Source organism: Megalobrama amblycephala, linkage group LG12 (assembly GCF_018812025.1).
Source record: "Megalobrama amblycephala isolate DHTTF-2021 linkage group LG12, ASM1881202v1, whole genome shotgun sequence".
Taxonomy (NCBI): Eukaryota; Metazoa; Chordata; class Actinopteri; order Cypriniformes; family Xenocyprididae; genus Megalobrama; species Megalobrama amblycephala.
In genome coordinates this window covers 7,452,821-7,467,286 of record NC_063055.1, presented here as the reverse complement: position 1 = coordinate 7,467,286, position 14,466 = coordinate 7,452,821, and the positions used below count along the sequence as shown (strand labels likewise).

Here is a 14,466-nt window from a genome sequence, read left to right as displayed (position 1 = left end):
CAACCACCCATAACATCTGGAAAGATCCAGATCCCTGGAAACACCTTAGTGACCACCCAGAACACCAAGTAACCATCCTGCATGGCAGCTAGGCAGTTTTTGATGTTTTGGCTGAAAACTGCCTAACATCCTTGTAGTAGAACATTTTAGCAACCGGCTAGCAATGTGTTTGCAAAGAGTCAGAACATCCTAGCAACCATGCAAATACTGTGGCAGTGAGTGCCAAAAACCATTCACTTTTCTTCAGACTTGTGTACTAAGTTATTCACAGTTGAAGAGAAAATCATTGAAAATGTAAGCTGAAAGCAATTTTGATTACGCATCAGCAGCACTCAGCTGTCTGTTTGTCTTTGTCATACGAGGTTTGTTTTGCTGCATACACAATGACCTGTTTCTAAATGCTCCGTGACATTTTGTTGCTCTTGCAGTGTGCATGAGTCGTGAACAAAAGCACAGCACACAGCAGATGAAGGGTAAAAAAAAGCACAAACACAGGCGATTTCCTCAGGAAACACTCCGCCAGCAGCAAGCATCTCAAAAATTCTCTTTTCTCTCGAGTGATAAAGGCACATCTATTTGAAGCTAATTAAATTCAGGCTAGTGGCTCAATCTCATGCTTCTGAGTGCTGCATGCAGAGGGTTTGTTTCAGGGCAGTGAGATGGAAATTGCGCCTTTATCTTGTAGTTGCAGTGAGCTGTAAAGAGCTCTGTTCATTCAACCACACATTACACTGTGTGGATACAGGACTCAAGGAATCCCGAGCCCTTAAGGGGCGGTACCTGTTAGTGTGTGAAAAAGAGGATGTATGTAAATATGTGTAAAGGCACCCACACACTACAAGATAATCGGGCCCAATTCTCCACTTCCGGCAGTCCTAGTGGAAGCCAAATCATCTTGATGGTTTTACAGATTGAGATTATATTATCAGATTTTCCTGTGCTGTGAGGTGTGTTAAGAGCGATTGTATCTGCTCGGAAGAACGTTGGGGCCAATTCTCAAATTGTAAATATCTTACATATTGAATATTTACGATCAGAAATCCTGTTGTGTGGGGGGAACCCAGAAGACAAACATGCACACACTCTGTAGATTGTCACATGGAATGAAATGATACCAAATCAGGCCCTGTTTCCACCTGTTATTAAGATGCAAGTGGATGACGCTAGTCTGAAAACAGGGAGGAACTTAAATACACAATACTAATAACTAACAGCTGTGGGTGTAATCAGTGTCCAAGGTGAGTGATGAGTGGCGGGAACAGAACACAAAGGAGCATGTGACAGTCAGGACGAGACGGTGAATGTAACATTAGCTCCCCCCTCCGGCAAGGCGCGTCCTCGCGTCGTGGAGGAACATCATAGGGGTGGCCGGAGGGGGCTCTGGAGTTGGACGGAGTGATGGTGACGCAGTGATGAAGGGAGGACGATGATCCCCTGGTGGTGAAGGTGGATGACCGCTGGCACAGACCCAGAGCTCCCCAGATCCGACAGTCCACAGCCGAGTAGATGGAGGGCGGAGTCCAGATGCTGTTGGGCGGACTGACGGCATCTGGGGGACGACCGGTGGAGACTCGGCAGGTGGATTCCAGGGCGCAGACCGAGAGCTGGCGATGTCGCTGGCCTGGGAGACCACGACAATGTTCTGGCGATGACCGGCGGAGGTTGAGCTGGAGATCCCGAGGGCTACGGTGACGTTGACTCAACTGAGGACAGAGGCGACTCCGAGGGGAAGGAGGAGCCCTCTGTAGCCAATGGGGTGGAGGGACATCTCGTAAGTCCGTTGTGGAAGAGGAAGGACGACTGACCAAGGGGGAGCCGGCCGGACAAGGGAGACCAGAGGAGCCATCAGTCAGAGGGTCTCCGGTGGAACCGTAGATGGGCGGAGCCTGGACGGAGCCTGCAGGTAGCTGGAGGCGAAGCCACCGGAACCTCTGGCCTACGTGCTGCTGGTGGGAGTGTGACCTGCGGCTCGACGTCACAGGGGTTCCCCGGAGATGGCGCAGGGCAGATGACATCCAGCAGCGATGTTGTAGGAGGACTGGCTGAGCATGGTGTTGTTGTCAGCGTGGGTAGAGGATCTGTAAAGGAAACACAGTCTATAATAATGTCTTTGTTGGATGACGATGATGAACATGATGGGTCGGTTTGGTTGGGAATTGATTAATTGCTAAAGTCAATCAGCCAGTCCTCCCTCTCTGTAGTAATTTCTCCCTCGTCAGCAGATGTCGTGGGCTCACACCCCTGGTCAGACGTCAGGTGGAGTTCCACTTCCGGGGCGCGGGTCACCTCTGTCCCCGGGGTCTCGGGATCTGGCTGACTGGTAGCTGCCGGTGGTAAATCTCCGTATGCGGGGGGCTCACACGAGTACTCCGTGGTCCATGTGGAAGATACAGGCTCTGGGTCTGGCTGTGCTAGTCAGCCTAAACTTTGACTAAACTCAGGAATTTAAACTTTGTTGGCTGGAGACCCAAGTTTGGTTTGAAGGTGAAATACTTACAATGTTCTCTCACCATTCCTGATTTCTAACAGAAATGAAAGCTGATGCTCTCTGTAGGATTTTCTAAAGATCTGAAAAAACCCCCCCCCATACATTTACCTGCCCATTACAGACCCTCCCCTCGAAGAAATCAGGACAGAAGTGGTTGAAAGTGGACAAAAGAGAGGTGTAAATGAGTATGTGTCTCCATCGTCTAATTGTGATCCGACTGATCAAAATGAATCTTAATACCAGATGGAAACAGGACCTCAGAAAGCCGGAAGACGGAAGCACAATAACGACCTCATACAATCCTTTTTCTTTTTTTTGTTGTAAATTTTCTGTAAAAAGCAGTCTCTGGCTATGTCCGAAATCGCCCCCATACCCTTAAACTGAAGAATTGGGCTACTTTTACACTGTTTCCGTGGGTTGTTTTTCATGTCCGCGGGTTGAATCGACCCCAAATAACGTGATATTTAGCCCTCGAATGTGAATTTTACCAGGGGAGCCCCACGGATTTTATCCCCCGGAACACGATTTTTTACCATGGGACCCCCCCTGAAATGTGATTGGGCTAGTTTTGGGCTAGTTTTGAGGAGCAATTGGGTGAGTTTTGTTGTGAAAACCTGGCAACCCTGCATCCAGCCATCCATTTTCCAAACCTCTGGTTCATTATGGCTACAGCGTAATATCATACAGGTATAAATTCCTTTATAATTGATTATTAAATTGTTTAATTAAGGTTTATACATGCTAGTGTCCATGACAGAGTTCAAGAAAAATCTTTTCATTACTACTGCACTGTAAAAAATGATTCTGGGTTTTAGTCAGGTGGACAAATAAAATCATGTCATGTCAACTTGCAGTGTCTCACTACACAAAAGGATGAGTTATACCAACCTCAACTTGAAGGGAAATTTAAAACTTTAAATAACGTGTTCATATAACAACAAAACATAAGTTCTGTCAATGTCCTTTCAAATGCGCATGTGCCAGAATCTTAACGTCATGATGACGTACTATTTTACCGAATCTGAGACAGACGCGCCATCCGCCATTTTCTGCACGAGACGTTGCTGAACATGCAAGAAAAGATGAAGAAGGAGCCCGCTTTTGAACGAGTACAGATGGAGTTTATGGACTGCAAATATTGAAATGAGTAAGTATACACTGATTTCTGCTTTATTTAATGTTAATTTAGGTTCGTTTCGTTAGCGCTCACCGTCCGCGTTTTGATTTAAGGCAATCACATTTTGTGAACTAAGACAATTTTATATACCGAGCTGTCGAGACATGAACAGAACGAGAAGTTGTCTATGACTATTGTAGGCTAAGTTAATATTGACAAATAGATAAATCAGTGTACATATAAGTGACATTTTAGTGTGTTCTTAATCGGATCTCAATATCGTTAGCTTTTATCATAAATTGTGTCCCATTTCAGAGGCTGCGTCCTCCGGAGGTCGCATTTAAGGCTGCATTCGTCATCTAGTCATTTAAGAAAAATAACCGTAATAAAATTGACTGTTGTTCCTCGTGAAGTATAAAATACTTAATTTTTTTTATTTCTTTTAAATCTAACGTTAAATGAGACCGACTGGACGACGTATGCAGCCTTCAAATGCGACCTCAGGATGACGCAGCCACTGAATTGGGACACGGATATAGAAACACCGAATGACCAGTAATATCTGAAGCAGCGCCGCCAGTCCATATTTGTGTTTAGTATGAGAAATATGCATTTTTATTATACATGCTTGCAACAACATTTACTTCTACTTTGTTGTTATATTATAAAAGTGCTGTTTCTTAAATGCTCAGTTGTTATTCTTTCAAATTACCTAACGTTACAGTCTAAATGTTTTTGAGCACGTGCAAACGGTCTTCTGTATAGCTAACTTGTGTGCTGATCTTGTATTAATGCAATGTCAAAACAGAAACTTTTTTTAGTTTAATAATCACATGATTAAACTGTTATATCTTTTGTGTTAGAGAGAATCATGAAATTCAGTATTACGTTATTTATAGAGAAAAATTTCACCTAATAAAAGCTAAATTTACAGCATTGCTCAATTTTAAATTGCCAGCAACATCATCACTATAATGTTAAATGTATCACTCAGCCATAAAAATAAAGTGTTGATATTTTTTTGCTCATTGTATTTGGGATGTAGATGTTCAGTGAATATTTCTGTGTGTAAAATGTGTATGTGTACTTGGCTGGAATTTTTTTTTTTTATTTGCAGGATCAGTACAGTGCAAGCACAGTGGAAGCACAACTCTATATCGATGAGGTGGTGTTGCAAGATTTGTAGATTTTCCTCGCCCAACCAGCGTACCCTAATCACACACTATAAGCTGAAACACTGCCATCAGGCAAGTCACTGTCCACTCCCATGCATCTATAAAGATTGTGTATGCACATTTAGGAGTGAACTGTCTCTGAAGAAGCATTTAACTCGCGACCATAGTCAGTGTGTTCAAGCCTCCTCAAAATTTCTTAAAGCAACCTCAAATGTGAGCTGTGACCTGTGTAATTATTCAGAGGCTTGCAGTGTTTCACAGTATTTTGCACATCTTAAAACACACATTAAAAAGAAAGAGTCAGTGAGGTGCCCCTTTCAAGACTGTAGTTTCCAGACCAGTGTGTACAGCACTTTCCGTGCTCATAAAAGTAAGAAACATCACCACAGCACTTTGAAAGATTTTCGAACAGACTTGTATCAAACTTGCATTCCTGATGATTCAAACCCTGACAGTACAGACTCTCAAATCCATTCATTCAGCCTAGATTGCTCAACAGTAGATAGTGACATAGATGTCCAAGACCTACAGGATTTGGTTAAACACAAAGTAGCATCACTGTTACTTCGCATGCAAACAACTCTACATGTCTCAAAAGCCACCACACAGGAAATTGTAAATGAGCTTTGCAGTGTTTATTCAATTGTGCAAGAGTTCACTCCAAGAATAATTGAAAGTGTATTGGTTAAGCACAATTGTGTATTAACCAATGAAGTGACTGCTGCCTTAGCTGAGATAGTCGAAAAAACAAATCCCCTAACTTCCCTTTCAAAGAGTGGCCCGTTTGCAACCGAATACAAAAGAACCACTTATTACAAGGACAACTTCAAAGTAATTGAGCCAGTTGAATATTTTTTAGAATCGTCCTCTCAAAAAAAGTTTGTTTATATTCCAATTTTGAAAGTTTTGACCGAGTTGTTGAACCGTGATGACATTTTGGATAAAGTCCTGCAGGAAACTGCTGACCAGTCCGGTCAGATTAAGACATACAGAGATGGACTGTACTGCAAAGGCAATCCTTTGCTCTCCTCAGAGAGTTTAAGCATTGCACTTGGGATGTATATAGATGACTATGAGGTATGTAACCCACTGGGAACATCAAAAAAAAAGCATAAGGTCTGTGCAGTGTATTGGGTGATATCAAACTTGCCAGCACAGTATAGGTCTTCAGTACAGTCAATTTTTCTGGCTTGTCTGTGTAATAGCAATGATGTAAAGAATTATGGCTATGATGCCATTTTTCAACCACTGATTAGGGACATTCAAGTCCTTGAAGAGGACGGATTGTATGTTCAAAAATTGGGAACAAGTGTCAAGGGTTCTGTGTTGTATGTGTCAGCGGACAACTTGGGGGCCCACTCACTAGCTGGCTTTCAAGAAAGTTTCAATGTTGATAAATTCTGCAGATTTTGCCTAGCTAGTCGCAAGGATATTGACTTGCATGAAGTCAGAGAGGGGGTGTTTCCACTCAGGACGATTGAAACTCACAAACAGACCCTTGAGGAATTGAAGACGAATTCACTGGTTTCTCTGGATGGAGTAAAGAGAGACTGTGTTCTTGATAAACTTAATTATTTCCAGACAGTGCAAGGGTTTCCTCCAGATTTTATGCATGACCTGTTTGAAGGTATAGTACCAACAGAGTTAAGTCTTTGCATAAAGTCCCTTATTTCCAAAAGGTACTTCACATTAGATGACCTTAATGACATCATCAAGTCTTTTCCTTTCAAGTTTACTGATAAAACTAACAAACCACAACAAATTTCAAAGACATTTGTGTCAAAACATTCAATTGGTGGAAACTGCCATGAAAACTGGACTCTGTTAAGGCTACTGCCATTGATGATGGGTCACAGAGTACCAGAAGGAGACAAAATTTGGCAAATCATACTAGATCTGAAAGATATTGTTGAGCTCCTAGCTACTGGACAATTCACTGATGAGACACTGTGCTACTTGGAGTCCAAAATCTCAGAGCACAGGTGCTTGCTGAAAGAGTGTTTTCCAGATTTCCACATTCTCCCGAAGCATCATTTTTTAGAACATTATCCTGAAATGATTAGTCGATTTGGGCCTCTGACTGATTTTTGGACTATTCGCTTTGAGGCGAAACACAACTTCTTTAAGAGAGTTGTACATGATGGTAAAAACTTCAAGAATGTCTTGCTCACTCAGGCCAAAAAGCACCAGCTTGCTTTGGCTTACTACCTTGATTTGCCAAGTGTTTTCAAACCTGATCTAGAAGTAGGACATGTTGCTGTCGTTTCACCTGACACACTTGAACGTTCAGTGAGGCAGGCCATTGAGCATAAATATGGAAACACAAACACTGTATTTCTTTCAACCCATGCATGCATTAATGGTACCAAGTACTCGGAGGGAATGTTTTTGTCTGTAGGGCACACCAGTGGACTGCCTGACTTTGGCGAGATTGTTAAAATGATAATTGTTAACAACAAAGTGTCATTCATCCTCAAACCTTTCAAAGCCTGGTACATAGAGCATTTGCGAAGTTATGAGCTGACGAGTAATTGCACTTCTGAACTGCAGGTTGTGGAACCCCAGGAGCTTAATGGATACCATCCACTTTATCCATATGTAAGAGCTGGAAAGCTATACATCACACCAAAAACCTTCTTGCTTCACTAAGGTACGTTTGTTGAAATGCACATGATTTTCTAGGTGTTCACATTTAAGGGTTAGTTCACCCAAAAATGAAATTTCTGTCATTAATTACTCACCCTCATGTTGATCCCCACCCGTAAGACTTTGGTTCGTCTTCTGAACACAAATTAAGATATTTTTGATCAAACTTGAAGGTATCTGATCCACACATAGGCAGCAACGTCATTGCACCTTTTGACATCCAGAAAGGTAGTTAAAAACATGGTTAAAATAGTCAGTGTGACTGCAGTGGTTCAACCTTAATGTTATGAAGCAACGTGAATACTTTTTGTGTGCAAAAACAAAACAAAAATAAAGATTTCATTCAACAATTTGAACCATTGTCATATGTAGTGAACTCAGTGCAGGCTTCCTTGCTTATGACCGAATGCCGGCTCATTCTTGGCTGGGTCCTGTGTCAGCATCACATGCATGTGTTGTGCTGCTCACATGTTCAGCATCTGCTACTGAGTTGGTGTTTGGACATAAACAAGGAGGCCTGCATTGAGTTCGCTACGTATGCTATTTTTGTTTTGTTTTTGCACACAAAAAGTATTCTCGTTGCTTCATAACATTAAGGTTGAACCACTGCAGTCAAACTATTTTAACCATGTTTTTAACTACCTTTCTGGATGTCAAATGGTGCAATGACGTTGCTGCCTATGTGTGGATCAGATACCCTCGGATTTCATCAAAAATATCTTAATTTGTGTTCCGAAGATGAACAAAGGTCTTACGGGTGTGGAACAACGAGAGTGAATAATTAATGACAGAAATTTCATTTTTGGGTGAACTAAACCTTTAAAGAATGTAATCATCAATCAATATAGTCACATCTTTTTACTCTTTCCCCAGTTGAAGAGAAACCCTGGAATTTCCTATTCTTATAACAAAATGCTGTTTCGCGTGATCATCTCCCCACAGAACATTCAAAAAGTTAGACTTGATCCTGTTCCAGATTCTGTTGATGGCCTCAAGCTTGAACTTAAAAGCATGCTCCAGCTGAAAGACCCTTTTGACCTTCAATATGAAGATGAAGATTTCCATGATTTCTGTAACCTTACACATTTAGCTGATCTGCCCAAAGACAAGGTGACACTGAAGGTCCTTTTCACCACCTTTCCAGATACACTCTCAGACTCCAGTTTAGACACTGTAATTTTAAGTGAATCATCATCTCCATCAACTTCTTCACCCAGCATCCATTCAGAGCCATCTGCCACCCGTTTGCAGCCATGGCCAACTGCCTTTCCCATCCCAGTTTTTACATATGATGTGGAGCTGAGGCTAAGACATGGTAATGAGGCATTTCGAAAGGATGGAACACTTCTGTCAATTCCCAGGGACATGAAGATTGAGATCCTTGAGAAACTTGCAGAAACCATATACTCATACAAAGCCTACCCTGGGAATGAAGAGATTGACAGTGTAGCGGCCGCCTTAATTGAAAAACACCCCTGTCTTAAAGAGCCAAGCTCCACATCTGGATGGTATGGGTGGAAAATTAGTTTAAAGTTTAAGATGGGAAACTACAGACAAAAGCTGAGAGATGCAGGTTGTCAGGAATTGAAAGTGAATTCTGAAAAGAGAGGTCTTGGGGAGACGAGAGGAAAGCGAAACAAAGTGAAGAAACCTAGACGTTGTGAAACAAATTTTCTTCCAGATCTACCTCAGGGCAAAGACAAGGAAAATTTAGATAAAGAAAGAGAGCAAATAGCTGATGAGATGAAGAAGAGGACTCCAGACATCACCTTTGTTGATGCTGCTATGAGTAGCACATATTCTTTGAGAAGACAAGAAGTCGTTGAGGAGGAGCCACCAGTGTCACAAATGAAAGTCCGATGGCCTGCACTTTTTACGGAGAGACAGGTAAACTGTGTTGATTTGTTTCTGTGTGCTTTGAAATTGATCAGAAAATCTTGGGCTATTAAAGATGTGCTGTTCTTTTAGAAGGTATGGGCAAACTTAAAGGGTTAGTTCACCCAAAAATGAAAATAATGTCATTTATTACTCACCCTCATGTCGTTCTACACCTGTAAGACCTTCGTTAATCTTTGAAACGCAAATTGAGATATTTTTGTTGATCCATTAATGTACAAAAAACATATTTAAATCAGTTCATGTGAGTACAGTGGTTCAATATTAATATTATAAAGCCACAAGAATATTCTTGTCGCTTTATAATATTAATATTGATCCACTGTACTCACATGAACTGATTTAAATATGTTTTTTGTACATTAATAGATATTGAGAGAGGAAATGTCATTGCTGGCTATGGAGGCCTCATGGAGCCATTGGATTTCAACAAAAATATCTTATTTTGCGTTCTGAAGATGAACGAAGGTCTTACGGGTGTGGAACGACATGAGGGTGAGTAATTAATGACAGAATTTTCATTTTTGGGTGAACTAACCCTTTAATATCCTCAGATGATATGACCAGTTCAGTCAAGTTGAGTGAAATGAAAATGTTTTAACTTCCTGCATTGTTTTAATTTAGTACTGTTAAAGACTGTCACTGAGACCCTTCTGTCTTTGTTAAATTTTTAAATGTATTTGTTTTTATAGATCAGCAAAGAATTCACCAGGCTTGTGTCAAAGGACCTGAGCAAGTCCTTTTTTGAAGGCCTAGATGGTCATCTCTCAAAGCTGATACAGTTATTCAGGTCAAAGCGTTATGAGGACATTCCAGAAATGACTTCAATACTGGAGAGCCTTGATAAGGATGTGAGTCAATTTGTTTTAAAGCAGTCTTTATATCCCCCAAATGACAATTGTGAATATTTACTCACTTTCATGTTTGTCTAAACCTCTATGACCTTTTTTTTTTTCTTCTATGGATCATAAAACTAGTGATAGTGACATATTTTCATACAATGACTTCAGAAAAGTGGCCTATACAATTTGTGTCATATTCCAAGTCTGTGAAATCATACAATCTCTTTGTATGATCAAAACAAAACAAAACAAAAAATTCAGTCTTTACAATAATGTTTGATTGTATTAGCTACTATATAAATATCAAAACTCATTGGTTCTTGTAAGTCTTTTGATCAAATGTCATGATATAAGAACTAATGAAGGTTGATGTTTTTGTTGTATTATGCCATAGTAACATCAAAACTGATATTATCAGTTCATTACACAAAGTTATCTTCAAAAAACTTTTAAAATAGGCAACATGACTCACCCACTACTTTTACTGCATTTTTTATAGTGTTGACTTATCCTTTATAGAGCTTAACAGCCTAGCCACTGTTCATTTTCATTGTATGGAATGAAAATATTAATATTTTTGCATGTGTTGGAGTGGCATGATCGTGAGTAAATGACAGTTATCATTGGTAACTTATCCTTCTTAAATCCTTTAAAGTGTTGTTACAACCCCAATGAATTTAAGGCAGGGGTGCCCAATCCTGCTTCTGGGGAGCCAAGATCCTGCAGAGTTTTGCTTCAACCCCAATTAAACACACCTAAACCAGCTAATCAAGGTGGTCATGATTACGACAAACTTCCAGGCAGGTGTGTTGAACCAAGTTGGAGTTGAACTCTGCAATATATTATTGGCCCGCCGGGAGCAGGATTAGACACCCCTGATTTAAGTGGTATGAGCATGTTATTATTTTGGTGCTGAGCAAAAAGGTAACAAACAACTGTTGTTGCACCACATCACTGGTGATTTATTTACTACAAAATTATACAAGTGTAAATGTGCAAATTTAAAATGAATGTTTTTGTGTTTTTATTTTTTCTAAAAAGCATCAAATACAGAGGGAGGGGGAGAAAGGATAAACAAAAAAAGTTGGTACTTTAACCATCCTATATTTTACAGACAACAAACCAACGGATGAGGACAGCAGCATTGCTGGGCCTGCCATGGTACATGCGAGAGACTCCTTCAAAATTCATGAAGATATGTGAGGTAAGCTGAAACATGTAAGGCAAAACAAGGGAACATTGAACATTAGATCTCTTAAAGAGTTAGTTCACCCAAAAAAGAAAAATTCTGTCATCAATTACTCACCCTCATGTTGATCCACACCTGTAAGACCTTCGTTCATCTTCAGAACACAAAATAAGATTTTTTTTTTTGATAAAATCCGATGACTCAGTGACGCCTGCATTGCCAGCAACACAATTAACACTTTCACACTGCAAAAAAAAAAAAAAAAAAAAATGCTTTTCTTACTTGGATTTTTTTTCTTGTTTCCAGTCCAAATATCTAAAAATTCTTAAATCAAGAAGTATTTTCTAGACCAGTGTTTCCCAACCACATTCCTGGAGGCACACCAAAACTGCACATTTTGCATGTCTCCTTTGTCTGACACACCCGTTTTAGATATTTGAATCACTACTAATGATCTTATAACCCTAATCAGGTGTGTTTAATTGAGGAGACATGCAAAATGTGCAGTGTTGGTATGCCTTCAGGAACGTGGTTGGCAAACACTGTTCTAGACAAGTAAAAATTGTCTTGTTTTCAGGAAAAAATAAGTCAAGATTAAATAAGGGTTTTTCCTGAAAACAAGCAAAATAATCTGCCAATGGGCTAAGAAAAATAATCTTATTTCAAACTGAAAATCAAGATTATTTTGCTTGTTTTAAAGAAAAACTCACTTAATTATATTTTTTTTTTCCTAAAAACAAGACAATAGTTTTTACTTGTCTAGAAAATGCTTCTTGATTTAAGAATTTTTAGATATTTGGACTGGAAACAAGACAAAGAAACCAAGTAAGAAAAGCTTTTTCTGCAGTGCAGATGCCCAGAAAGATACTAAAGACATATTTAAAACAGTTCATGTGACTACAGTGGTTCAACCTTAATGTTATGAAGCGACGAGAATACTTGAATACTTTTTTGTCAAAAAAAACCAAAAATAATGACTTTATTCAACAATATCTAGTGATGGGCGATTTCAACACTGCTTCATGAAGCTTCGAAGCTTTACGAATGTTTTGTTTCAAATCAGTGGTTTAGAGTGCGTATCAAACTGCCTAAGTCACGTGATTTCAGTAAACGAGGTGTCATTACGTCATAAGTGTTTTGAAACGTTTCGAAATTTCAATAGTTCATGTGACTTTGGCAGTTTGACACACGGTCGGAACCACTGATTCAAAACAAAACATTCGTAAAGCTTCAAAGCTTCATGAAGCAGTGTTTTGAAAGCGCCCATCGCTAGATGTTGTTGAATAAAGTTTTTGTTTTTTTTGGCGCACAAAAAGTATTCTTGTTGCGAATTAAGGTTGAACCACTGTACTCACATGAACTGTTGTAAATGTCTTTTGAAAGTGTTAATTGTCTTGCTGTCTGTGCAGGCCTCACTGAGCCATTGGATTTTATCAAAAATATCTTAATTTGTGTTTCAAAGATGAATGAAGGTCTTACAGGTGTGGAACGACATGAGGGTGAATAATTAATGACAGAAATTTTGAGTGAACCAACCCTTTAATTTGCAAGGGTCTGGGGACTATATTTGTGTAATTGCTTTTAAGTAATAGTACCTTGTTTTGTTTACATTCTATAAAGCCCAGTGACCGTGAAGAGGATCTGATCAAGGGTGTGGTGATTGGAATCCTAGTGGTTGTAGAAAATGTGATGGAACCTCTCCCAGCGTTCTACAATGACGTTGCCTTGGTGATTGAAGAAGAAGTGGTAATGCGTCACCTGAGTGACATACCGAATGCTTTTCTGAACCTGATGGGCCTGGTGTACGCGTTGAACCTTGACTACCCAAGGGAATTAAAATTCACTTTTGAAGTGATACAGCGCCTGTTTATTGGAGTTGGGTCAGATTCTTGCACCGCAAGAGTTCACTCTTTGAAGAGCAAGTTGCTGCGATAAGACAGAAAACAAACAATCTTTTTTTCCTTCTTCCTTCTTACTGTTTAATCATTGTACTGTTTTAAAGTTTAAGAGCATTGTTGTTTTAGATCTTCTTGTTTTAAGTATAACATTGGTATTCTTGAAATTTTTCAAACTGACTGTTGTTACCTTGTCCTGCTTCCTATTTCCTTGTCATGTTTCTACAATTGGGAATTGAAGACAGTGTTTTTGAACAGTTTAATGTGAAGTTTTTTACACAGCTTATTGTGAATTGTTCATGTACACTTGTTCAATGAAAATGTCTCATAATGACACGGAGAGTTATTTGTACTATTTTGGCTCTAAGATGGGTCTGTGCATAGAAGTTTGCACATGTTTGTGTGAGCTGTGTGTGAGGGTTTTTCTTGTGTTTTATATCTATGCAAGATAATTCTTTGTCTGTTTTTGATGCAATGTCTCGGTTTAAAAATAAATGCTGAGATTTGATTTTGCAGTTGTGTTGATTTCATAAAAAATCTGGTTCCAGATAGATATCTAGAACTTCTTGTCAAAGCAATGAAGTCCAGTAAACTTAAATAGTTAAGTTATGATGTTGAGTAAAAATTACTATTTTATGTCAATTAGACTTGGTTCATGGTTGTGAAAACATGAGAAATTAAGTTCAACCAATATGTTTTTCAGTTGACTTAACTAAAAATTCTAAGTGCTCATTAATTGATACAGTATGTTGGCTCAATTTACTGCAAGTTATTGCAACAACTACATATAAGTTGAGTGAACTTAACACCTAATGTTGGCTAAACTTAACTAAGTCAATGCAACAAGATGACTTGACTAAGTCAAGTTGTGTCAACAAATCATTTTTTACAGTGTGGAGCTGCCAGTTTGCTAAGTTTCAAATGGTTATTAAACAGAAAGCACAAACTATGGAAAAGTGTGAGCCCTTCCGGCGCACTCAATGTCCGAATTCACTCGTTTTCAGTCAATCCTTCAAGTGGATTATAGTGGAGTAATGTAGGGAATAGTGAATGAGGATATAGTAACACAGCCTCTATTATCACCATCTTGCCCATCGTCCGCCATGTTTGTTGTACTCCAAAGTGTTTGACCATGAGAGATTTTGCGAGATTTCCCGTGTTCACAGTCGGGACTCTGGTTGTTTGTGAATGAAATCTGTTAGTGTGTGGTCACATCGT

The 14,466-nt window shown here is 39.6% G+C and overlaps 1 protein-coding gene across 4 annotated transcripts; it reads left to right on the top strand.

Moving 5' to 3' along the window:
* The first annotated feature begins 3,278 nt into the window (after positions 1-3,278).
* Positions 3,279-13,756, top strand: LOC125280226 (sterile alpha motif domain-containing protein 3-like). 4 transcript variants are annotated; one of them, XM_048210614.1, is made up of 6 exons: positions 3,279-3,635; positions 4,723-7,430; positions 8,300-9,313; positions 10,015-10,173; positions 11,279-11,368; positions 12,974-13,756. In XM_048210614.1, the coding sequence occupies exons 3-6, from the start codon at positions 8,339-8,341 to the stop codon at positions 13,286-13,288; spliced, it is 1,539 nt and encodes a 512-aa protein (XP_048066571.1). In that variant the 5' UTR covers positions 3,279-3,635; positions 4,723-7,430; positions 8,300-8,338; the 3' UTR covers positions 13,289-13,756. The 4 variants fall into 4 exon arrangements, with proteins under 4 accessions (XP_048066571.1, XP_048066572.1, XP_048066570.1 ...); XM_048210615.1 differs by lacking the exon at positions 11,279-11,368; XM_048210613.1 differs by lacking the exons at positions 10,015-10,173; positions 11,279-11,368; positions 12,974-13,756 and having other exon boundaries at positions 8,300-8,348.
* The last annotated feature ends 710 nt before the right edge of the window (positions 13,757-14,466 follow it).